General features: G+C 34.3%; 1 protein-coding gene across 1 annotated transcript in view; it reads left to right on the top strand.

The window, feature by feature from the left end:
* The window catches only part of LOC123707795 (lachesin-like), a 71,126-nt gene that overhangs the window by 7,107 nt on the left and 37,185 nt on the right, over positions 1-26,834 (top strand). The window contains exon 2 of the mRNA XM_045658133.1: positions 11,922-12,199. Within this exon, the coding sequence (XP_045514089.1) occupies positions 12,091-12,199 (109 nt within the window). The 5' untranslated portion in view covers positions 11,922-12,090. The remainder of the gene's footprint in view (positions 1-11,921; positions 12,200-26,834) is intronic.

The following is a 26,834-nucleotide window of genomic DNA, read 5'->3' as shown; positions in this document are numbered from 1 at the left end:
TACTATAAGCGACGACGTTTGTAACACGCTAGAGCAGAGTTTCGTCATCTTTTGTTTTTATGATCTCTTATTTTATTTATTAATTAGGAGCTGAGCTCACTTTGATTGATAGTAAAATTTAATTAAGAGCCGACCGAAAAGAAATCTCTTCTGTGGACATAAAATAATATTTTTTTTAAACTAGTGGATTTATTTTTTATGTCGTTTTTAATGTGAAGTAGTATAATACAACCAGATTGTTTGATCCTAAGAAATACATAGCTTTTTAGTTTAGTTTTATTTAGCCAAAATACACATTTTATCTTTTCTGTGGACAATAATAAAAAAAAAACTCGTAATCCGTACAACTTAAGGCTTTGATCTCTGATACTATTTTTGCCATGATTACTTTATCTTTTTTCTTAATAAATGCTGATTTAAACAAAAAAAAGACTTTTTTTTTAATACTGAATTTATTTTCACCTTTCATCGTGATATGTGGATTAGACTGATGAAGGAGTGATGCATAAGTATCGCTAAATCTCGAGCCTGAGTTTGCTCTCTCTCTCTTGCACAGATTTTAAGCAAATAAGGGCTAAATATTACTGTCGTATATCAAAAACATATATGATTTGATATACGGGAGACATAAGTAAGCTTAGTGTGACCCTTAAACGTCTCTGCATTTGCGTTAAAGCTATTATCTTTTTAACGCCTCTTAATAAACGTACTTAAAAAATACATTTCCTAAATGGAGTACAGTTTAAATGAACATTGTGGTCCATTTACATTTGTCGAAGCGTTCGTTTCGAAATGCATAGTTTATGTAACAGTTTAGCATCAATTGTGAACGAATTGCTAGTACTTTGTTTGAAGTCCCGTAACCCCCAAACGGGCAGACAAATTTCTGGATCTGTTTGATTAAATACCGTAGGCCTATAGTACGACAATGAATAAGGTGATCAAGACATAAATGAGTTGTTTTTGTATAATTTATACTTTTTCTTAAATAAATATATAAACAAAAATTTTCGGTAAATTTGACACGATTGTAAGATTATAGACAAAGGGTCCTTCAAGAAAATAGAGTAGCCCTCTGGCATTTAAAATGTCCATGGGCGGTACCACTTAACTAGTTAATATTGTTAATGTATTTATTAAAAAAACTATATTAGTATAATTAATTATCTGATGTACTTAAAAAACTGGTTTGTTATTGTGGGCGTGACTACAATTTGACAAAAATCTCTTTACTAAAATAATGTAATAAACTTTACTTCTATTACTTTTCTTATATCATTGGTAAGGTCAATATAAACGTGACAGTGACTAAATTTAATATATAATAAACCAACATCTAAATACTTAAAAATCTATGTGATACGCCATATTATCATAATCACGCTCAATCACGGTCATTATTTATAAATTAAATTAAGGCTATTAACATGTTTTATTTCTTTTAATTGCAATTATCACAACGAGATATGCTTTGAAATAAAATTTCCTGTCTGGATCCTACACGTCTATGAATCACGATAGTATAAAATGAGTGGTATAATACGATTTTCAGTTTTTCAATCAGCAATCAACCTGACGTAGTTGAAGGCTTTTGTAATCCATTTTAAAAGTCTGATTTATCAATTCGTCATCGTTCGCCAATTGAACTAATTAAAAATCTCATTTCGTATATACTCTGAAATTAATTATTCGTTGTTGTAAATAATCAATATCGTTTCATTATAGAGTTAATTTTGTACTTTTGTTTCGTTATTGGTATAGCGGTATGTCAACTATTAATAAATTAATGTTGGATATTATAAGGCATATTTTTGTACTCTGGTTTTGTAATGGTGTACACAGTTCCTTGCTTCGATTTCCGGGGAATAATTTCGGGTTATTGCACGCTGAAGATTTCACATAATTAAATATATCAGACAAGAAGATGGTAGAGCCTTATAAAAAAAATAGCGGCCCCAATGTGGTTAAGCGCTGTTAGATAATGGCAAGATCAGAAAAATAAACGTTTGCCGATAGATATTACTACTTTAAGTTTTGGATGTAAGTTGAGAAGCATTAAATGAGTTTTTTTATTTTATTTTAAATCATTATTATTTGGTAGATAATTTCTTAATTCAAATAGTGGCTGTGAAATGTGTTAGAACATTCTTAATTGAGGTATTTATTATACAAACAATTAAATACAAACATGTCTTATAGTCCGGTCAATTTAGACATGAAAATAGTGGTCAAAAACAAAAGTTCCAGGAGGGCCAAATATTGGCGGAGAGTTGGGGTTTACTATTACAAATAAAGTTTTTAAAATTCCCATCAATGCTATGTGTGCTACAAAAGTTATTCGGGGTCAAAGGTCAAAATTTGAGTTTTATTTTATTTTCTCGTCATCATAGGATTATAGAATCCTCAGTTCTCCACCAATATATATATAGCTCTGCGGGAATTTTTGTTATTTCAATTGTCTATATTGACCGGACTATTAAGAGCATCCTAGGATATAAAGTATTTACTTTAATTTAATAAAGCTAAAAAGTATAGTTTAACGCACCCTGGAGTAACTTATTAAATAATTTTTTTTCTTAGATTGTTTATTTATCGAGAAAAAGTGCCAGTGCGGCTATACCCTTTTATAGGTATGGACCTCAGATTTCAGTCATTTTATTTTATAATAGGTGATCAACCTTCTGTGCCTGTCCGTGATTTATTGAGAAAAGCGTAACATATAACTCTACGAGAGAATTAAACCGCGGGGCACAACTAGTGATAAAGAGAAGACAGAGTAATAGCGCCTCTGGAGCCATCATGGAGATTAGGAAACAAAGGACAAGTATAAATTAAATTTCACAGCCTGAGTGGAGGTTACATAATGTCTACAATTTTATATAAAATCTGTTCTCATTTATTGACACGTCTCCCGCAGGATCTGAATGAATTATTCATGGCTCAAAAGAAAGAATGTTGAACCAAATTGGGTTTTATCCTATTAAAATACACGGACCCACTGTATTGAGAACCTTAAATATACTTTGGTTAGTTGAAAAATAGCTTTGATTTAGCGACTAACTAATGAAATAAATTTATAACAAAGTATTGAGCTTTAAAAGTATCATATGCCATATAAACTAATACGACACTAAGAAATAACCCTTTTTCTCATAAAAATATTTAAAATACCTACGTAAATTTATATCTAAGGCATATAACCCAGAGAGGTTTTATTTCCGAATACATTTTACTGGTTAATACATAAAGTTGCCCTAAGAACTAATCACTGAATCAAACAAAAAAAAATACTACCAAAGAGAATTTCCGCGTTTATTTTTAATTCATTAATTCACCATCAAAGCTACGGGGATTTAAGCTCGATATTTTTGTGGTATAAACATTCCATTAAAGTTTTTAGGCTATATCAAACGTTTGTCAGTGAGATTATGAGAAAGCAGAAAAGGTCAGCGAGTTTGAAAATAGAACGAATTCTTTAAGTATCTTTTCATAAGACAAAAGGCTGTAATGGCGGCCTCACCTACGCTTAAAAGCTTATTTCTACTATTCAACCGCAATGCAAACTTTTCTTTATTGTGTTAATTAATATTATTCATATATTCAAATGAAGATTTTCCCTTTAAGATGCGTTAAATAAGCAGAATAATATTGCCTGCACATAATAATTAAATTTTTTGAAATTTATTATTTTAGCTTATATTTGGTGCTAATAAAATAATGTAAGCACTAAGAGTTATGAAATACACACTAGATGTTAGAATAATCCATATATAAATGAGTGAAGTTGTGGAATCTGTAGACATAAAATACGCTTCTTGTATGATTTTTAATTGTTTTCGAGAATAGAAGTTCTATTGTCATTACCATAGTACAACTGAGAAAATTTTTCAGCTATAAAATCTCGGTTTATTGTCGAAAAACTAACGAACATCATCAATAGAGGCCAACCATCTATTTGAACTTATAAATAAGTACACATACATATAGCAAAAGCAATAAACACAACGAAAAATTGTCTTTGCTTCAACTATAAACACCAAGGGAACTGAGGAACATGTACAATATACTCGTACAGATTTATACCTCTAAGTAAAAAGTAGAATCCTTTTTCAAATCTTAACTGAAACAAAAGGTTCACAAAACCTGAATAAACTTTAATTACACCATATTATTCTTATTTAATTGTAGGCAATTCTTTTGTCCGTTTAATAAAACCCGCTCGGAGTATAATGTATGAAACATTTTTAGTGAAAAATTTACACAGGGTAATGGAACTCAAAAATGTATTTACTGCAATTTATAAAGTCTTTGTGTGGGCAACATTTTTAAATTTTAAAATGAGAAGCACATATGTGTAATTGTAATACGGTGTTGTAGCGCCATTTAATTCTAGTAGGCCATGGGGTAGCGCGGTTTTAAAATGAGTTATAAAGGTTGTATTGTCTATCATGATTACATCAATGACACATCTTATCAATGAGTATGAAAGTCTTGAGGGACTATATGAACAAAAACCTTTACAAAGAATTCGGGAAAATATAATTCGGGAGAAACTAATCTCCAAACAATTACTAGGGACAATATTATAATATTTAATAATAAAGAAATAATGAGTAATTCTGTCGTCTTATGTGTCATGTAAATATTATATTGTTTACTTACCTAACCAATTTGCAGGCATGTATATCATTCTTTTTTGTTTATATGTAAACGTTTTATGAAGAAACATTCAGTCTACTTTATTGATTCGTTTCTTAATAAATAAAACTATAGGTGTATAATCAAAGTTCAATGACCCAATACTACTCGACACTTTAGGAGTATTATTAAGAAATTACTTGGCTCACAAATCACGTTATAGGTGAGCGTGTCTAATAAGGAATTTATCCACTTTCCCTACTTTTAGTCAAACATGTGTCTCAAGACATTAACGAGTTAATTATGTCTATAAATATAACATTGTATTAGTCCCATGGGAAGCTGCTTTCCAAAGCTATAATATTACTAGAAATCGTCTGTTAGTATGCAAATAAAACCTTATAAATGGTACCAAAATATTGTAAAAGATTAATTATTAAAGATTATAGAATAGAAAATATATTATGAACAAGACACAGGCAAGAACTAGTAAGCCTTGCTCTTATTAATGAAACATTTCATTAATGATATTTATAAGTAAAAATTACGTGTTAAGAATTTATAAATTTTAATTATTAATTAACTTAAACATAAAAAATAAAATATGTTTATTATGGAATATAAGATACAGGTATCACTAATTCCACGTCATTAAATCAGTAGACATCCCTTCTCATCAGCAAAGAAAACAGAGGATGCAGGGCGAGAAAACCGGCGTAATAAACTCTCGGCACTCTTTTAAAATAGCAAATCATCAAATAATAGTCGCAACAAATATCGCAAATTAATTAGACCTGCTTAGCACTAGTTCCAAACCCTTTTATCAACTAGATAATCGTCAACTTTATAGTAAGCCTTTTTACACAGCTTTTCTTTAATACATTTCTTAAATTTATTAAAAGGCAGAGATAAAAGAGCATGGGATTTTATTAAAGAAAAGTATCCCTTTTCCCAAAAAATAATTACTTACGAAAGTAACTATAATAAACAAGTATCGACATCAGTGAGTGAGCGATCTTTTTATCCGCGTAACATGCAGAACTAAGTCTCGCCAATCCAATATGACCCCCTCATATAAGTTTATTTCATATCGTAGCGTGCAGTCAACTTATTTTTCAATAAATATCATTTCAGTAGGTAACTTGACTTAAGAACGAGGAGTCACAGGAACGATTAATGAGGGCAGCACCTATATAATGGCGCAGGAATGTTTATGATTACGCGTGGAGAAAGGAAGGTAGAAAGTCAGAAGTGACAATGAACGATCGGAATATTGTCGTCTAACGACAGGAAGGCAAAGTCCTGAGTTTTAACAGTAACAGTGTTAAAACTATCTATCTAGATAATTGATGATTGCTGACGTCAAAAATTTGTGTATTGGTATCAGCCAGTTTATTTTGACATTAGAGTCTACTTTTTAAAGGCATTTGCTTGGTTCGACCGCTCAAACGAACTGACCACCGCATTTTTTTAAATCTTACTGTTGACATGTAGGGCCTTGACAGTTGGGCTCGGGGCAGCTCGGCTCAGCCGGAATTGGTTTTCCCGCGACTAGCGCAATGACTCTTGGGAATTCGTTCGGCTTGGTACATCGCGGGATTGTCAATCGCCTAAAAAGTAGGACGAGCAACTGGAGTGAGTGAAGTGCGTAATGAAATACCACGCCTTCCCAGTACTGGGGAGCACCGCAGCAACCAGTGCTGGTATTTATAGAAACCCGAATTTGTGATAGAGAAGAATCGACTACAGATTCAAACGGCAGTCGTAGGAACGAGTGTCAAATTATTAGTTGAATATTTATTGACGATTGATTACACAAATAAAGAATTATTTATTTAAGTTTAAAATATTTAAAGCAAAAGTAGTTTAAAAGTTATTAATCATAACTTTTTACGGACCATTGAAAAGTGGTTAATTGATATAAACAACTGACAATAAAATAAACAACAACAAAATTAACGATTAATTAATTTGACTTTGATGTTATTAAATTATAATGACAACGGCAGGTGTCACAAACGGTATTGTTCCGAGATATTAAAATACTTTGATTAATAATGACTGTAGAATCACTTTTACTATGGACTATCAAATAGTCGTTAATTTGTAGAACTATTGATATGGGCGAATCGAAACCACAAGTATTAAAGGTTATAAACTGATTGAAGTTGTTAATTTATGAAATCTATGAAATGTGGAATGACAATAGCATCTGATACCAACGCCATTGCTCAAAATTATTATGTATATATTAAATAAAAAATGTACTCATATAGTAGATAAATTAATCTGATAAAAATAATGAAAGCACACAAATTAACGTTTATTATCATTCATATGGAGTCAAGCATCCGTCTTATACCCAATCACAACTAACTTCCTCTCCGTGCCCTCTATATATACTAATCATGAACTAATATGGTGTGTAAACTTCATTTTTCGCGCCCAGCACTAGTAAAAAAATAAATTAAATTATTCAAGTGATTAATCGCTCCACGGAAATAATGGAGGACCACAGTAATATTATCGTAAGTGGTACCCCCAACCCCCAACCCCCACGTCTTGTTTCGAGAAGCGTGTTTTGGCATGCTAGTTTTCAGTTTCAGAATTTCGTCGGGGCCTTCTTTTACAAATAGTTTTTAAATCAAAGATGTACACTTCGAGTATTATAAAGTTTGAAGATCAAACTGTCAGTTTAAAAAAAAGATATATTATCAGCAACAAAATGTCTAATAAATTTATGTTCTAAAATTTATCTCTTATGTTATGCTGTTATAGTAAATGTTCCGATCCAACTTCCAACGATTTTTTACTAACCCGCTCGGTATACGTGAATTGTACAACACCACAAAATTCTTTATTTGTGTAGTCAAAAAAGGGCACTCTTAAATACTTTGATTCAACAATTTAATTGTATGATTCGGGGTGCTTTTCGGGGTTCAAACACTCTAACAAAATTTTTATCTACCCTCGGCCCAGCTTTGTACAATTGGAAGTTAACATTTCAAAGGAACGAAATAAGTTTGTTACGAAACACGTCATTCATGCTGTACATAGATATTAGGGTTTTATTTTAAGGTTACACTCTATTAATTAAAAACTTTTTTTGATAATATGCTTTTTAAAACTCAAGTAACACTGAAAGGATTATGAGAACAAATAAAATGTTCAACAATATTTCAGTGAAGCGTAAAAAAAATGTCATTTATAAATAATAAATAAGCGTGGAATTTTCGTTTCTCAAATGCGTATTCAGTTATTTTTTCACCGCTTCGGTAAAGTGAAAATACTATTTATAAAATGATTATAGTAAAAAAATATTCAAACTGAAGAGAGCTGTCATTTTCCCTCGAGAGCGATGCTATCGGCTTTTGCAGTTGCAACATTTTCTCTACAAACGTGCTTTTATTCTATATATATTGTGACGCTTTTTATTTTTATTTTCCAAGTCCAAGTCCATATCACACAAAAATTCAAATTTTATCAAACATTTTGTTACCTTAAAACTATGTATTTGGTTTACAGTTCTTGTTGATGAGTAGACTACAAAAGTCGATGAGAAAAAATTGAAGAATTATTCTATGATGAAACACTATTGTCAATAATTATGTATGCAATTAACATACTATTTGATCGGTTTAACTATGTGGGAGATTCTTACGTTATTAGAAAATTAATTAGATGAAAGGATCGCATGGTCCATAGCTCCGAAGGCCTTATGGCTAAGCAGTAGACTGACCGTAATGTCTCTTCGTTCTACTATCGGACTTGATCCCCGATCAGATTTGTAAATTGTTATTTGTTCGCTACTCTAATTGGTTGTTAAGGTCCGATATCATGTCAAAGGTCAACCTACCAAGGTCGTCATAAAGTCCTAAACTTCTAATTTGAACTCGCCGTATCCAATGCGAAGTACGAAACAGTATTTGTACATAAATTTAGATCAAAAACCACTACAGAACACCATTTTAATTATTATGACTCAATTCAGTACATAAAGCACTATAAAACCGGGCTATCAATAAGATCGCACTTTGGATTAAATTCAATTTAACTCGATTACTATAAAGTTTAAAAGCTCCTAACTTAGCAATTCATCGAGAGCGATAAAATGGCTTATAATCCAAGCGATTAGATTAATAAAATACGAAATTGCCGCCTTAGTTGATATTTATTTAATGTTACGACGTAAAATTTGTTATCTTCGTAAACTACAGGTGTACTTTCTAACACAAAAGCGCTATAGATTATGGGCAGGTACGGCCATATATTTCACGGAAAGATTATCCTTGTAAATAAAAGGATATTTTCACGGGGTAAACATTACGGTTGTTTACGAATATTTTATAAGGATAATTTTAATGGTTGTGGGGAAAGTTTGTAAGGGTCATTTTCGGATTATTACTGAAGTTAGATTTAGTTTTGTTACATACATACATATATATATATATATATATATATATATATATATATATATATATATATATATATATATATATATATATATATATAATAGATATATCATATTTGCGTAATAAGGATTGAAGGTGACTTTAAAATCAACGTAAAAATGGGTCGAGCAATTATATTTCAAATACAAAAAAGGATTAGGATAAAATTTACTACAAATATTCAAGAGACATTGAATTTTTTTAACTCGATATTTGAGTTATAAACTATGTAGTACATTTTTACGCTGAATATAAAGATATTTTATATTTCGATTCATGCGATCTATTCAGTCCCGACTGAACATTTTTGAAATTGTTCCAGGATTTTTGAGGTAATATACAAGTAATTTCTCATTATCAGTATAGATGTTACAAAATAACCCAACATTAAAAAACTGCATTTAACCTAACCGATTACAATGTCTAGACGTTTTACATAATTCCGTGAACAGTTTCATTCACCCAAACTATTAGGGACCGCTAACAACTTTATTACACTAATTAAGTTTTAAACGAACTAAACGTACCTATTTGAACATGTAGGAATAAATAGGGTATAAAATAAAAGAGCTTGGCTTCACTTGGCTATTCCAGTAATGGAATTTTGTAGGAGCGACGTCGGAAGGTGGAAATTTCGTAACGCTAAGAAAATGTTTTTACGGTTACGAGGGCTCAAATCTGAATACGCTTTCGTGTCTTTGAGAATTGTTAGAAAATAGGATTACAATTTAAATATAGTGTAATCATTAACGAACAGTTTTGTGGCTAAATGTGCGATTCTTAAAACTTGAAATGCTTTAAGCATTCAAAACCCCGGAACGTTTATCGAATGGTGAAGGAAACTATATCTTATGTCCAAACTATGACATTTACCACATAAGTCTAATGTAAATTTTTCTACTTGCTTATAAACATTCTCTCTAAAACACTTTATTTTTATTACAATAAAAATAACGAGTAGGCCTTTGTTCCTTAAATGTGGAATGATATACAAGCAGTACAGCCCAGAGCCATGTAAATATTCTGTTTGAATAGCATAAAACAATAGTATTATTAAGAGAGAGACAATAGAATGCTACCTACTATATAAAATTTGTACGGCAATGCTGGATATTTATTTTAAATACCCAGCCAGAGCTAGTATGTAGTATAAAAGCATTCGTAAATAAGCATTGGTAATATCGTCTAAAAATATTTAATCTACTCTTAACAACGTGTACATAGACAAAGTAATATTCAAACGACAAGTTCAACAGCTGCTGTGTTTACAAATAAAAGTGAACACATGTCAGGAAAGGGCATGTTTAGATATCGGGTTTTATTTTTAACTGTTGTGTCCAAAATATGTTTCATATATTCAAATATAATGAGTTATAAAACGTATTATCCATAGTACTTTTCTTTATTAACCAGTTACAATTAGTTACAGCAAGACATATCTACAGAATATTAAAATGAATAATAAATGCATCTCGTAATTATAAATTTCGATGTCTCCAATTTTTTTTTAGATTACTCGGTTGCCATTTATTTGCCTTGGTTGTAGCGACTATTTGACTATAACGACGTTAAATCTAACGTCCCTTGAATTTAAAGCATACTTTAGTAGAAAATTCATGTGGCTCTAGCGATTTTGAATGTTACAACAATGTAGCAACTGTTTTAAATGAATCATTAGTAACACATTCCTAGAAATATAATGCAGATATTGCGATCGAAGTCAGCCGTCAAAGACACAAAGATTTATTTATTTTACAAACATTTCTTATCTTTTGTTTACATTCATGCAGATGGTCATCAACTATTTTCCTTCATTTTCTTCAACAGACCTTTATCTTTTATTTATAGATATATCAGCTAAGTAGGTACGTAAGCGTTTACGCTTCGGAATTAAATTTATGGGGCAGTTTAAAAGTGATATTCTGAGTTATTTTTTAAATGTACCAGTCAATAACTTTGTGTTCAATTGAATGTTTTCAATAATAAATTAATATAAACTCATGTACGTATGTACATGTACTTTATCTGAACCACTGCCTGTGACGACTTCCGGATTTAATGACGGAATTAGAGTGATCCCTTCATCGTTGTTATATGCGAAATTCACTGTGATCATAAAAATAGAAAATTCCAATAAATTAAAAAAGTTTGACCCCTGTGGCAAAGTCCCTTTAACGCTGGCAGCATTTCCTCACTGTATTGCGATACTTATTCGTGTAGCGAAGAAAGCACGAGCTCTGGGGTCACCGGTACTATCTACCAGGTGCCAACTTAAATCTTTAATTAGAGCCTGTGCAGTTGAACCCCACGGCTCAAGAGTCTTTACTCGAAAGGGAACAAAATCAATGTAGGAAGAAAAACTCTATTCTCTTTTCTCTTCATATGGACACTTATGGGGAGTATGTTATATGTTCACACCTAAGCGTAGGCTGATGGCAATGCGAAGTGATTCAGGGTCCAATAGAGTTCCAGTGTTTGGCGAAGAATAAGGATTACCCTAATTCTTTCGAAAGTTGATGCTAGAAGGTAAACTCAAACCTGGGTCGGATGATAACCACGCATTTTGTCGCATGTGGTAAAACTCCTAGCATCTACTACTATTAAGCTCTTCAAGTGTAATAGTATAATTAAAATAATAAGTTTTAAACATAAAAAAAGTGTGTTTATTCGTTATTAAATGGTACAGTCATAATAATTTTTAGATTTAAGGACCCTTTTTAATAAAAAATACCTACCAGAGTTCCCAGCTCTTCAATTACAAATATTAAATGTTCTAACAATATTAAGATAATTGAATATAACTCAAATTAATAAAGTTTTTTTTTGTTTCAGGTGTTACAGAGTGGATGTTAAATATTCAAACATAAAATTTACATAAATAATGTTAGTTTCTGATAGATAAACCAAACCAACCAAAAAACGATTTGCATTGTGTTAATGGTAGTAAAGTTATTGCCAAATACATTTCAATGATAAAGCTGAGGTGGCGTATATTTAAGAGATGAGACGCTTTCGTAAAACAAAGTTTCATTCTCTCGACAAAATGCTGCGTAATTTCTACGTTGCACTTCTTCTGTGGCGGATCGATTGTGTCGTCGAAAGTACTAAAGGTTAGTTTAAGACTATATCTATTACATTTTATATCACTTGCCATGTGACCCTTGTGTCCAATTGTTCTATAAAAAAAACTTCATTAACCCACAAGAAACAGAGGAGCAGAAATGTTGGTACAATGTCTACCAAAGAAGTTGTATAGACTGCGATAAAGGTCCAAGTCTCAACCTGTGAAATTAAGCGTACTTTATTTAAGATGGACTTATCACGTAGCCACAGTAAACGTTCTGAAAGTACTAAGCATGCCGCATTATTTGCATATAGGTGAAATGAAATGGTGTCTATTCAAGCGTCTAGTACAAAATCAATCGACGTCAAATCTATCTTTTCCGTTTTTATAACAGTGAACTAATATTAATTTGAATAAATCGTCATATGCTTTTGGAACACAAGAAAATGCTAGAAGAATAAAAATATAGATGATAGCACATCAAACACATCTTTGAGATTGTAATTTGCAAAATGTAGACAAATAGAGACCGAAGCTCCATCTTGTCTACAAGTTGTATATTCTGTCATTCTGAGCATTATGTAAATTAGTTTCTTTTATTGCGCTGCGGTACCATTTTATGTGTTCGATGTTCAGTCGGGTTTTGATGCATGTGTATCAATGGAGTTTTCTTTGTAACGATGTGTTGAGTCAACATATTATTTATTGCCTTAAAAATTTTTTAATTTAAGTGCAGTTTACGCTCCGGTTTTTTGGAATATTGAACGAAGTGCGACTCTATCCGTGTAAAGTTTACATTACACATCTTTGTTTTTCAACGATCGCCAGTGTTATATAATTTTTAACATATATGTATATATTATATTAGTGATCAATATATAAAACACCCTGTTCGCAATGTTTCACTATAACAATATCAAATACAAGATTTTAGTTTTTTTTTAAATAAATCATTTAAACACAAAACGATAGCAAATTAGCCGTAAGAATAGGAAAGCCCACAGTAAAACCGGCTTTCACGCGTGAAAAAAACAATAAGTGTCTTGTCGAGATATAGGGCCATAAACATTGTTGACTAGTGGTTCCAAATCAGAATTGTGACGCGGGTAGAAGAGATTCATGGAATACCGCTCCCTGGAGGGTGACAAAACGTAACGAACCGAGACCTCATCCTTTCATGTCACTGATACATTTTTCCAACGCTGAACAGCCACTTGTCTCCGTATAGATTATTTATGGCCAGACTCTGTGGCAGGTATGCTGATTACTAGCGGCCCCTGTCGGATAGAACTTGCAATAAAACAAACTACCATTGTAATCTTGGGAATAAGAGCGAAATTCTTGATGATATTTTTTAAAAGTAGAACAACTTGTCTTCTCATCAGTCTGTTAATGAAGAAATATAATTGGTATGAATGCGATACTAGGTCAAGTATAAACTTAAGATTTATTCGAGAAGTAGCTGACTGCTATTTTGTTTGAGTATTATTATGGCCTATGTTTGCTCTTTTTTATTATGTGTATTTTTACCGGGTATTGTATAGAAACAAGTCAAATAAAAGTAGTGTCAGTTAAATAAAAACAAACGATGCAATGTTTATTAAATGATAACGTATTATTTAATTATTTATATATTCATTATTGATCTTATTAGCTTTAAATATCGTGTACAATTATAAATAGTGCCTGATATTTATTATCCTATAACATAACTTTGATATATAGATACAGTGTGTCACCATCTCTAAGTTTGCGACTAGAACATCATACTAAAAGAACAACACAATTGGATTTCGTGACATTATAATCGTGATTTCGTGATCAAAATCTCTTTGTTACAAATAACAGGGTGAACAATTTTAGTCAACTGAACGTTCAACAGTCAGAAAGTGACTGAATCACTACAGGAACCAGGTTGTCACAGGTTTTGCCCTCTTATCCCCTAATTCATAAAGAAAACCTAGTTGGACAGGCAACTAAAGTATTTATTTCAACACAATGTAAAGAGACGAAATAGTACTCTTGTTAAATGAGTGCAATTATACGGATTTTATACATAAGGCGGTTAGATACACCCATTTATTTTGTATATTCCTAGTGGGAGTGCCATGCTGTTGCTTTCGGGCTTCAGCCAATCGGGCAGGCACGACCGGGGCAGTACCACTGTCTCACAGAAAACCGGCGTGAAGTGATGCAATAGGTTCATCTTATTGTACTCGCGTTTCGTGCGGAGCCCATCAATTCCCCCCCCCCCCCAGAATATGAAGATGCAGTTTAAACAGAGATTACCCCAGGGGGGTACCACACGTTTCCGCTGTGGAGAATCCCCCTCTGAGCGTCCATCATCGGGACAATCAGTATTCGGTGGTGGATGCACAGGCTGCCCTTCGTATTCTGGGGTGGGCAAAAACTGCGCAAAAAATTATAGGTTTCGATCTCGGGGCAAACGGAAGAATTTACCGAAGGCATCCCACGCTTTCAGTGGATTTTACCAATGTCAGGGGGCTCAATTCTAATCTTATCGCGGTTCACTTTCACCTCGAAACTGCGAAGCCGGCCTTATTCTTCCTTACTGAGACTCAGATATCCTCCCCGGCTGATACTTCCTACCTCTCCTACCCGGGGTACAAATTGGAACATTCATTTGTGCCGCGGGCGGGAGTTTGCGTGTACGTCAGAGAGGATATCTGTTCTCGTCGCCTCGGGTCGCTTGAAGGAAGGGACCTATCTAGCCTCTGGCTGCGCGTAGACTGCGATGACCATCCGCGATTCTACGCATGCCTGTATAGGTCATATAGCGGAAATACCGAAACTGAGCGACTCATTGAGCACATCCAAATGGCTACAGATTCCCTGCTCGAAGGGGTTCCTACCGCTGAAATCGTGATACTTGGCGATTTTAACGCTCACCATGCCGATTGGCTCGGCTCGGAAACCACCAATCACGCGGGAAGATCCTTTCACGACTTTGCTTTAGCTTACGACCTGTCACAAATGGTCCCTGCGATTACGCGAATACCAGATGTGGATGGTCATAAACCCTCTTTGTTGGACCTTCTGCTGACCTCACATCCGGAGACCTATCAAGTCTCTGTTGACCCGCCATTGGGTTCATCGGATCATTGTGTGGTCCGGAGTACTGTGCCTACTACGCGCCCTCCTCGGCCCCATTTTTCGGGTTGTCGTCGTATTTGGCACTATCGGTCAGCAGATTGGGATGGGCTGCGGTCTTTCTTTGCGTCCTATCCTTGGGGGTTCATGTGCTTTTCGTCGGAAGCTCCAGATTCCGTCGCTGCCTCTGTGGCCGAAGTAGTTCTACAGGGCATGGAACTTTTTATTCCATTCTCTGCGGTGCCGATCGGTGGCAAGTCACAACCCTGGTTTAAGCGTTCTTGCAAGGCGGCATCGCGTCGAAAGCGAGAATGCTTTAATGCATGGGCGGAAGCGGCGATATCTCGTGATGCCAATACCAACGAACATAAAAAAGCATATAACTCAGCCTCCAGGTCCTTCAAACGGGAAATCGCTAAGGCAAAGTCAGAGCACATCGCCAGATTTGGCAAGAGATTGGCCCAACTCCCTTCGGGGACCCGAGCCTTCTGGTCTCTCGCCAAAGCTGTACAAGGGAATTTTTGTCAGCCATCGATACCACCGCTGCACAGAGAGGATGACTCGCTCGCCCACACTGCGAAGGAGAAGGCCGACCTCTTGGGCTGTCTCTTCGCGCCCAACTCGACTTTGGATGACCGGGGGAGATCACCACCGGCGATTTCGCGGTGTGATAACTCAATGCCGGAAATCACATTCCGGCAACGTGCTATTCGCAGAGCACTATCTTCCTTGGATATTCATAAGTCGAGCGAGACGGATGGTATCCCTCCAATTGTGCTGCGTACTTGTGCTCCTGAGTTGGCTCCGGTCCTGACGCGCCTTTTCCGGTATCTGTACTCGCTCGGCACTGTCCCGAAGTGCTGGAAGACCGCTTCGATACATCCGATCCCTAAAAAAAGCGATCGCTCTGATCCGTCCAACTATCGCCCAATAGCTATAACCTCCTTGTTCTCCAAAATAATGGAATCCATTATTAATGGCCAGCTCTTGAGGTATCTAGAGGGCCATCAGCTGATTAGCGATTATCAGTACGGCTTTTGTCGTGGTCGTTCGGCTGGTAACCTTCTAGTATACCTTACTCATAGATGGGCAGAGGCAATTGAGTCCAAGGGGGAGGCACTAGCGGTTAGTTTGGACATAGCGAAAGCCTTCGATCGGGTGTGGCACAAAGCACTGCTCTCGAAGCTTCCAGCCTACGGGCTTCCTGAGAAATTATGCGACTGGATCTCCAGCTTTCTGGCCGATCGGAGCATCAAGATCGTCGTCGACGGAGCATGTTCCGACCTTAAACCCGTGAATGCTGGGGTCCCACAAGGCTGTGTTCTGTCCCCGACCCTGTTTCTTCTGCATATCAATGACATGTTGCAACTTAGTTCGACGACGTTCAGTTTCGCGGTCATTTGGAGGGAAAGGCTAAATTAGCCTCCAAAAAGCTTGGTGTGCTCAGCAAAGCGAGACGGTACTTCACTCCGGGCACCGCTTGCAACTCTATAAAACGAAAATACGGCCCCACATGCAATACTGTTCTCACCTCTGGGCGGGGGCTCCCCAGTACCAGCTCCTTCCACTTGACCGTATCCAACGAAGAGCGGTTCGAATCGTCGATGACCAATCCCTCTCCGAGCGGCTCGATCCTTTGGCGTTGCGTAGAGATGTGGGCTCACTCTGCATCTTCTACCGCATTTACCATGGAGAGTGTTCAGAGGAGTAGTTCGGATTAATACCTGCAGCTGAGTTTCAGCATCGGACGTCGAGGCAAAATACAAAATTCCACCCGTATCACCTCGACGTCCGACGTTCCACGACTGAGCGTTTTTCAAGGCAATTTTTGCCGCGCACCACCGCTATGTGGAACCAGCTGCCCACTGAAGTATTCCCGAACCAATTCGACTTAGGGTCCTTCAAGAAAAGAGCGTACAAATTCTTAAAAGGCCGGCAACGCACTCGCGAGCCCTCTGGCATTGAAAGTGTCCATGGGCTGCGGTATCACTTAACATCAGGTGAGCCTCCTGCCCGTTTGCCCCCTATTTTATAAAAAAAAAATTATTATTGTTCCGGGCCAAAACTCCTTTCAGTTTTATTGTTATGGCGTTTCTTTTGAGTGGGTGTGCCATGGATATAAGCTACATTATGTACTTACAAACTTTGAACTTTACTGAGAAACGGAAATATAAAATCAAAGGGTTTCCGAAAGTTGAAGTCCTTCACGTAAATACTCTAGATCCTATGTGGAATAAAATGTAAGCCTTACATTTTACTTTATAGAATTAGATGTATAAAATAATTATTTTTTTACGGGGAATGAAGTTCATATCTATGAATCTGTCACAGATATTTACGTTCATTCGAGTTCTATCAAACATGTCAAATTCATTAAGAAAAAAAAATTGACGACTTTTATAACTACATTTACGTTTTTAAGAACTTCTAGTTAAGGGCCTTAATGTATTATACCTCTTGGGTAATATAAGGCAATGATATATTACTATTATGTTAAGTTTACAATCATTAAAAATAAGACGAGTCATACATTGCAATATTTCAGAACGTGGATCAGACTAAAGTATTGAAATATAAAAAAAACCACGGTAAAAAAACAAATGGTATAAAATTGATTCCGAATACATCTCATGTATTTTATTATCAATATATAGTTCCTAACCTTCTTCGTTGGTTTTTAAATATATGTATGTGTTTGTATATTGTATATGTATTTCCAAAAATATTTGAGTGACCAAGTACAATAGCGCTTCGATTATTAATGCACATAAAAAATTGTAAACTCTTTATATCGCCTAAATCGCCCCTATGTTATTAGCTAAAGTAAACATTGACTCAGTATGTTTGCAACCCAATCAAGTTGGACACGATGAAGGATAGAATAAATAACATTTTTAAATATATGTACATACGTAACCTATACCACATACATAATAAGTTACACATATTTCAATTTAACATCGTTTTTAATCTATTAATAAATTAATTTAAAAAAGGAGCGTTGATTTTTACACGTATCCAAAATTAAATATTATACGTAACAATAGCATTTTTGAAACGAAGAATTCATTTTCAAATTTATATCTTAGTACATTAACTTTCAGTCTGAAGCGAAAATGAATATAGTTATAGATCATCTCATTCTATTCCAATTCACTCCCTTTGTACAAAACCTTTTGTCGCAAAGTAAAAATCTACGACTTCTCAATAAATTTTGTAAAATATTTCGCACAATATCATTCACTAACATCAATTACTTTTTGATATTAGTTAAAAGCTTTCTGTGAGTAAATTAAATTCAGTCGCGTCTTGGGAATTTAATAAAATCGTAGTGATTTGTTTACCTTTAAAGTCTGTGGGAGGGCGTCTCGCTAATTCTAAATTTAAATGCATGAGATTGAATTCACGCAGCGGATCCTACAGTTTACCGATTGCTACTTATATCCCGAAAAAAAATGTAATTTTAGTTCAATACAATAGCCTTTTATATTCCAGTTACAGAAAATAAATCAGGGTACGAATGGCGTTTCCATACACTGCTGAAATCAATCAAAATTGGGTTCGTATTCAATAAGCAAGGACAAGGAAATGAAAGAACATATACATTAGTCGTATTTCTAAATATAAGATTTCTAGCATATAATTGATAATTATAATAGCAACCCAGTATACTCGTATAAGCAACTTTCTCATAATGTAGTCCTTTAGATCGGAGATTCCAGTGACAATCCCAGGAAGATCAATACTTTTTTTAAGGATAACGATTGTTGCCTTAGAAAGTATCAGGCACTGATGCTTTCAAATCATGTATAAAATATAAAACAGTGTAAGTCAGTATAATTTAAATAACTATAAGTTGGTATCCACGAATCGGAAACCTTAAGAAACAATCTTAAAATACAGTTCATAAAAGTACTTAATCTTTTTGCTTTTATTGTTATCGAAAACTAAATTAAAAATGTATTAAGGATGACAAATGACATATTATAAATTACGTAATGATAATATCAAATGTCAACATCGATTATGCGTGATTTATGGCGTATCAGAACACAACAGATGTCCAAAGCACGCGCGTATAGGTTTGAATAGAGAAGCTGTCGTTACCATAAAGTGCCATTGTGGACAACCCCATGGGGCAAAAAAGTGTTTCGTCTAATTGTTTGCACATTTTACAGCTCTCTTGGGCGCTGGGGTCCGACCCCTGGGAATGGTGTGATGAAAATGAACTTTCCGAACAAATGTTGATCGATGTCTCTCATTACCTATGCATTAACTATATTGATTTTTCGTGTAATGTGCGTTGTAAATTGTTTCGTTTTGAAGTTGGGATTTATTATTTAGTTTGAAATGCCGTTGCAGGCACAAAAACGCATTTCTAAAACGAGCAGTGTTGGCTTCAGCGTGCGACTCTCATCTCTGAGGTCGTAGGTTCGATCCCCAGCTGTGCACCAATGGACTTTCTTTCTATGTGCGCTTTTAATATTCACTCGAACGGTAAAGGAAAACATCGTGAGGAAACCTTGCCTTAGACCCAAAAAGTCGACGGCATGTGTCAAGCACAGAAGGCTGATCACCTACTTGCCTATTAGATTGACAAATGATTATGAATTAGATACAGAAATCTGAGGCCCAGACCTAAACAGGTTGTAGCACCATTGATTTTTTTTAATACATAGTTGTTTTGTTGGGAAGCAAACCAATGGAGATATTTGCATTAGCCACTAAGACACTGCATATAGCACCGCGATTACAATTTTATTTTAAAATTTACTGGACATTTTGAATTTATTTTAAGATTACATCCACCTTATGTCTCCCCTGTTTGAATTGGCAATATAAATTTCAGTTAAATATTAAAAATAATTTAATAATACTTTTCATCAATATGAGACATTTCATTATATTTTTATTCAAATAAATAGTGTATAAAATGAAGTGAATCAAAAGGAAATCTATAAATGTGATGGCAGAAAGCACTTACAAATACCTTTATAAAAGGATTTTCTTTATTGAAACTTGATATAATATTCATGTGGCATTTTCTTTGTGCCCATATTAAGAAAGGTCGATACGATTTAATGTGTGCAAAGTGAAGTTCAAAAAATGGAATATTGCTAAAAGCGTGTACCTATTGAAGGGACAAACTATTGTGTTTTCACCTTGTATTGTAGTCCTAAATAGCTGTTTCTGAACCATTTTTTCACCCTCAGTCACTCCCTTTGAGGATTACGTTGGCAGCGAGGAAATTACTTTTTAAGAGGCTTTCTCTACCCTACTCCTTTAATTATAAATGACTGTCCATTTTACTACACTTCGGTTACAATGCGCTTTTTTAAATTAACTGTCGCGATATTGTAGATTACGATTTTAAAAATGCCAATGAGGTGAGGGACTAGGATAAAATATCTTATAGTATAATTATTTATGACAGGACAAGGTTCTTCGATGTGGTTTCTAATTAGCCTATTTTTATGTTATTCACAAAACTGCAAGATGATTTCTCGCCGCTTTCTTTGATCGGTAGCTTTCCACCTACAGATGTAATGGTAAAAGTGATCGTGACTTGGTCACATCAGCAGTTTGTAGATATGAAACTGAAACCTGTGAAAATAATCTATCGAGGATATTTTAAATCATTTGAAAATGCTAATTATATATACAAATATACTGTTTACTTCATTATACAATTTACACTATGGCTTGAACACTTTATACATTAAATGTATACAGTAACATCTGTATATAAGGGTCATGAAAAAAACTGGCTAACATTGTCAGCGTTGTTAGAAACTGAACCATCGAATATAGTCCGAAGTGTAGGAGTCTCTAGTGGATAACGTTACAAAAATAACAATTCCAGGGGAGAAATAAAACAGTGTTTGCCAAGCTTTTTGTTCTGGGCTGGATTATTTCTTTGTGACCTTTTGGTTTTTGCTGACGAATTTTTTAAAATAGACAATGTGTTACAAGGCTTCATTCATTTGTTATTTTTTTGTAACATCTGTAATCTAGACTACTAAAGGGTTGTTTTTGATCGAATATACAACAATTTTTTTAGTATATATTGCAATTAAGTCTGGTTTTCACATCCTAAGTGGCTTAGTCGTAAATGGTAAAAGGTTCGATTGCCGGAAAAACAATAATTGTTTTAAATTAGATGGCACAGAATCCACTACATGATTATATGATTAATGACACAGGCAGAGAATCGTATCTGTCCTATGCCCAAAGACTTGACTTTATATAAATTGTATAAAAAGTACATTACAATTTTCTTTCGGCCATAAACAATATTTTTATATCTTATAGAATTGAATAGTGAAGAACGCCCACGTACTAAACATGCGTCGAATAATTTGGGAAGCGGTAGTAAATTAACTGAATCAGTTTAAGGTGCAATAAATCACCTAAGCTCCCCTTGTATATGTATTGTACTGACACAGATGTGCAGGGGAATCGCTGGACTGACAGGGTACGAATGTGACGTCATCGTTACTATGCCCTAACAACTTTGCGTGCTAATAGGTCGTGTCTATTTATCAGTATTTATTGATTAGTTGCATACACTCCCTCGCAATAGGGGATGTTATAAGGTTATTTATATCTAATGTTATTTTCTCTAGATTTATATAAAATACATCAGTAGCGCTACAACCTTAGGTCTGGTCCTCAGATTTCTGTACCAGTTTTATGATCATCTATCAATCTAAAAAGCAACATATGCATCCTGTGCCTGACACACGTTCGTTCGTCGACTTTTTGGGTCGCAAGCAGGTTTCCTCACGATATTTTCCTTCACTGTTCGAGCGAAAGTTAAATGCTGTTCGCATTATTTTATTTATTAAAAGAAAGTCCATTGGTGCACGGCCAGGGATCGAACCTACAATGTCACGCTCGCACGCTGAAGCACCCAGTGGCAACTGTCGTGTAGATTTATAGAGAATTTAAAGTTTTATATAAATTAACCGCTAATAAGGTACTTTATTGTTGTACGTTGATAAGATATGATCTAATAAAGCATTTAATTAATTAGGGAATTTCTGAAATCGATACAGTATTCGTTTACTTACAAAAATACAAATCTTTCCTATTTAAAATGTAGTAAAAAAAGTAGTAGTTCAATTAAAATCAATGATTTTCCCTTTCCCTGAATCATCCGAGGTCGTATGCAACGAACGTTAATAAAGCCATTAGAATTTCACGTACCAAGATATATCACATTGTCCATTGTCGCCAGTCCATTCCGGCACAGGCCGATTTAGTGACCCCATACATCCGGAAATAGTGACGTTATCCTACCGCGCTTATAGAGAACAAAGGAGCCCATCACAAGACGTTTATACTGCCTCGCAACATTATTTAGTTTTGAATTTCCGGCAACTTCTGTGTTTTTATCCACTTTTTTACCATACAAGCTACAAATTTTTAAATTGTATTAATTCCAGGTTGGATAGGCCATGTACGTTAACGTCTAAGCCATGGTGGTCGGAAAACTTCACAGTACTGTTGTTAAAATGTCTCATTGATTATTTACATAACTTATCGTTGCGGCTGCTATTTAGTAATCGTGGTCGGCCAATCGAGACCGTGTCTCATTTTACATATGTAGTATTAGTTTTTATTGTAGACCAAATTTTTGAAGTGAAACTTCTTTAGGCGCATGAGGATAAAATTTTGACGGAAACGTCACGTAGGTGTGCACTGATAGAGAAAGATTGAGAAAGGGAGATCGAAAAAAATCACGTTGTTGGTTGATGTATTCGTTTAGAAGTTACATATTAGAACTTTAGATGGCAATTCTGTTGCATAACGACTTGTGCAGTAAATAAAAATAATGCAGATTTTTTATTTATTTACATATCATTAGCACGTATACAGTGTGTAAACTGTGTGAATATAGATATACAAAAACTTGGAGTGGTTTATACTAGTACATGGTCATCTATTGGGGCTTTAATATAATATTAATAAATATAATTTAATATAATATAATATTATTAAGAAAATTGTAATGTGAGAAGTCCTCTACTTTATTCTGTTTTTCTCATAAATAACTTATAATATATTTTTTTTACTTTTAGACTTTCCCATTAGAATTATTTTAATGTGTTCAATTTTCCGCTGCAGTAAAAGCCTTAAAACTGTTTCTCGCTGACCACGATTATAAACACTATAAAGCATCGATTTCAATATATAGGTATATTGCTTTGTTTAGGGGGGGGGGCGAACGAGCAGGTATAAAGTTTAAGTGCTTACGCCCGAAACATGTCACAGAGTTCCTTCTATGATTCTAACACATTATAAGATTTAACTGAATACTCATTATTGTTCTAGTTTGAAACATTGTTGACTGTAATGAAATTCATCATTGTTCACATGATCATTTGTCACTTAACGTTTGGACATTTCCTCCAAAAATATACCCGGAAGACAAACTTTGTATGCTTTGAGTCAAGTTCGTAACTTATAAGTACGTTTCTGGACATTTTCGCGTTTCAAGGATTACAAAGGAGTTTGGACATAAGCCAGCATGTTGAGTACTTAGATGTAAAGTTTGTCAAAAGTTCACATTGATATTGCTTGACAACATTGTGGAAGCGATCCTATTTTTATCATGCAAGCGTACACGTTACGGAAAAAATTGTGAAGTTTTTTTTTGTAATACTAAATTAAATTTGATAAGGTTGTTGAGACGCACTAAATAAAACCATATTTTTTTGCTTTTTTAGCTGAAGGTAACTCTAATGAAAATACCTTAAATGAAGCATAACATTCACCAGATAAAAAAACCAATGATTATATATACCAGAAGTATTTCCGAACCAAATCGAATTAGGGTCCTTCAAGAAAAGAGCGAACCAATTTTTAAAATGCCGGCAACGCACTCACAAGCGCTCTCGCGTTGAGAGTGCCAATGAACATCACTAAACGTAAATATGGAGGAGGCTTTTACCCTAAAAGGGGCCTTACAAAAACTAGACCACTAAAAAAGAATTGTAACTTAAAATTTATAAAACTTATACTAACACAACTAATACTAATATTAAGGAATGTAAACTAACCACTTGTTGTATGGATTAATTAATAAAGCGTTAATAATAATATGTAAATTATAATAGAGAACTGTGATTTAACTTGATTTAAAAACATTATTTCGTTACTAAGAAGGTACCATATGCAATTTGAATTAAAATAAATTAGTGCTCAGCTTTCTAGTAGGTGATAATAAACGTGTTCTGTTAATTAAAAATACTAATTGATTTCTATCTGTAAAAAGATATTGTAACCAACCAAAGGATTAGTATTGAACCCAGGGACACTCAACTGAGCTATGACTATTTCTAGGAATAACTTTTAAATATTAACGAAAAGCTATACTTACAAACTCAAAAGTATTCAAGTCAATGAGATACATGTCCCTTACCCTGTTATAAGAGACTAAAATTAAGCAAATCACCCAAACTTCCATTTTGTAAACTCGGAGTTGCAAAATTTTAAACCCTACATGAACATTTTGTGAACAATTGTTTGGAGGTGAAACGCAATACGAGTGAGGACGACGGGTTTTATTACGTCGACGTGGAATAACACACGATATGAATTGCATTTATTTATTTTTAATACCATTTCTTTAATATTTTATGACTTCGACACTCCCCTGCTACCTAGCTACTCGGTCACATATCTGACTGACTGCGTGCCCGATAGGCTAGTATGTAGGGGTCCTTTATTTAAAAAAAATATATATTTTATGAGTTTAAAATCTTTTTTGAATGATATAAATCGTTTAAGGCAACTGTTTATAAATCACGTCATATATAATGGTAATCATGCCCTACACTAAATTTTATCAAAAGAGTAAAACAACTACGCCTTCAAACTTGTATAGCGGCAATGCGGACTAAATTGTACCGTATTATGACCATGGTTGTTACCATTTTTACATAGAGATAATTTACATTCGCGTTTATGTTAGTTAAGTTAATAAAATTTAAAAAAAATATTAAACAAATTACCGACCTAATTAATTTAATTTTTTGCATGACGCGCAAAAATGCCATAAACATAAACTTGCTAGGGATCCTTCTTACTGTGTTGGTAAAGGAGCGAGCACCGAATTCAAATACAATTAACACAAACATTTAGCGCGATATCACAAGATTTAGAACCAATATTAGACAGTAAAACAATAATGTAAGTCTCTAAAATTCATTTGATCAAAATCTTGCAGATTTGTCTCTAGAATTATCCATCCTACGAGTACGTAGGTATTATAGTAATAAGGTGTATAAAAGAGACCAGAGACTCGGAATAGAAGCATTCAGCTAAAATCACTTTCGAGCCAACTCAATAATTGCAGTCTGAAACTCAAATAACTTTAATTGACATTAATCTCGGCATTCAGAGATTCAATGATATTCTATTACAGCTCAGCGTAGTCCTTTGCTATATATAACAATTATGTACTTAAATGTAAGTGAGCTACATAATATTTTATTTACTTAATACTTTATTGGTTGAGACCAAAATATGACAACTATACAGAGTATACACGCTTTATAGTCGAACGAAACGGAAGCGCGAGTATAAATCGCTCGTTTGTTCGCATTCTTTTATTTTTATTTAACTGGGGCAAACGGGCAGTAGTCTTACCTGATGTTAAGGATACTGCAGCCCGTAGACACATTGCTAGAGGGTTCACAAGTGCTCTAGGTAAGCTATGCTAATAAAAAATGGGCCGATGGCTATCCATGCGTGATACTCATGAACGGGCGCTACTTGTGGTGACTAGTCGTACATGAATTCGTGTATTCGGTGATGTTAGTTATTTCGACTATGTATTTGCGTGTTGTTCCCACGAGAATGTAAGTGCGTGCTTGCAACGGCGATTAAAAAAGTGGCGGAGAGTTTATTGCCAGTTCATCTCTTCCGTTCTACGCCCTTTATTTGAGAACTGGTAGTAAATGTAAAATTAGAAGCATTTAATGTATATTTCTTTTTTTGACGTTCATAAGTGTACATTGTGTTATCTATATGAATAAATGATTTTTGACTTTTCAAGTATAATTTAACACATTTGCTATTGTTATAGTCAGAAAGTTTTTCTATAAGCTTTCCTTATGGAATGATCATAAGTATTTTAAAATGGTGACCGTAGTATAATTTTTTCACCCAGGCTGTCATATCTATAATATCCTGAATGCCTTGAATACCACCTCATATTAGACCATTCATGGCGAGTTTATCTTTCTGTAAATTTAAACAAGTGACGTCCATAAGCAATCATGTTGATTCTAACTAAATAAACGAACTTGACTTTGACTTTCATTTGTTTTAAATTGTTATTTGAAGAGTTTAATTTTCAATATTTCAGTGGAGTAGGATGCTTTTGACAGCTATTGTGTCGAGACGAATAAAGAGTTAATAAATTGTTTACAAAATGATTTCCTCGCTTTTAAGGGTAATCCAAAATATGTCAGTATATAAAAAATATAAAACGGCATCAATATATTTGTACAAATAAAGAAAAATGTATTTTTTCTCACATTGGTTACCTGGAGAGATCG

This window comes from Pieris brassicae, chromosome 3 (genome assembly GCF_905147105.1).
Source record: "Pieris brassicae chromosome 3, ilPieBrab1.1, whole genome shotgun sequence".
Lineage (NCBI taxonomy): Eukaryota > Metazoa > Arthropoda > Insecta > Lepidoptera > Pieridae > Pieris > Pieris brassicae.
Note: the sequence above shows the minus strand (reverse complement) of the source record. Positions and strands in the feature narration are given on the sequence as shown.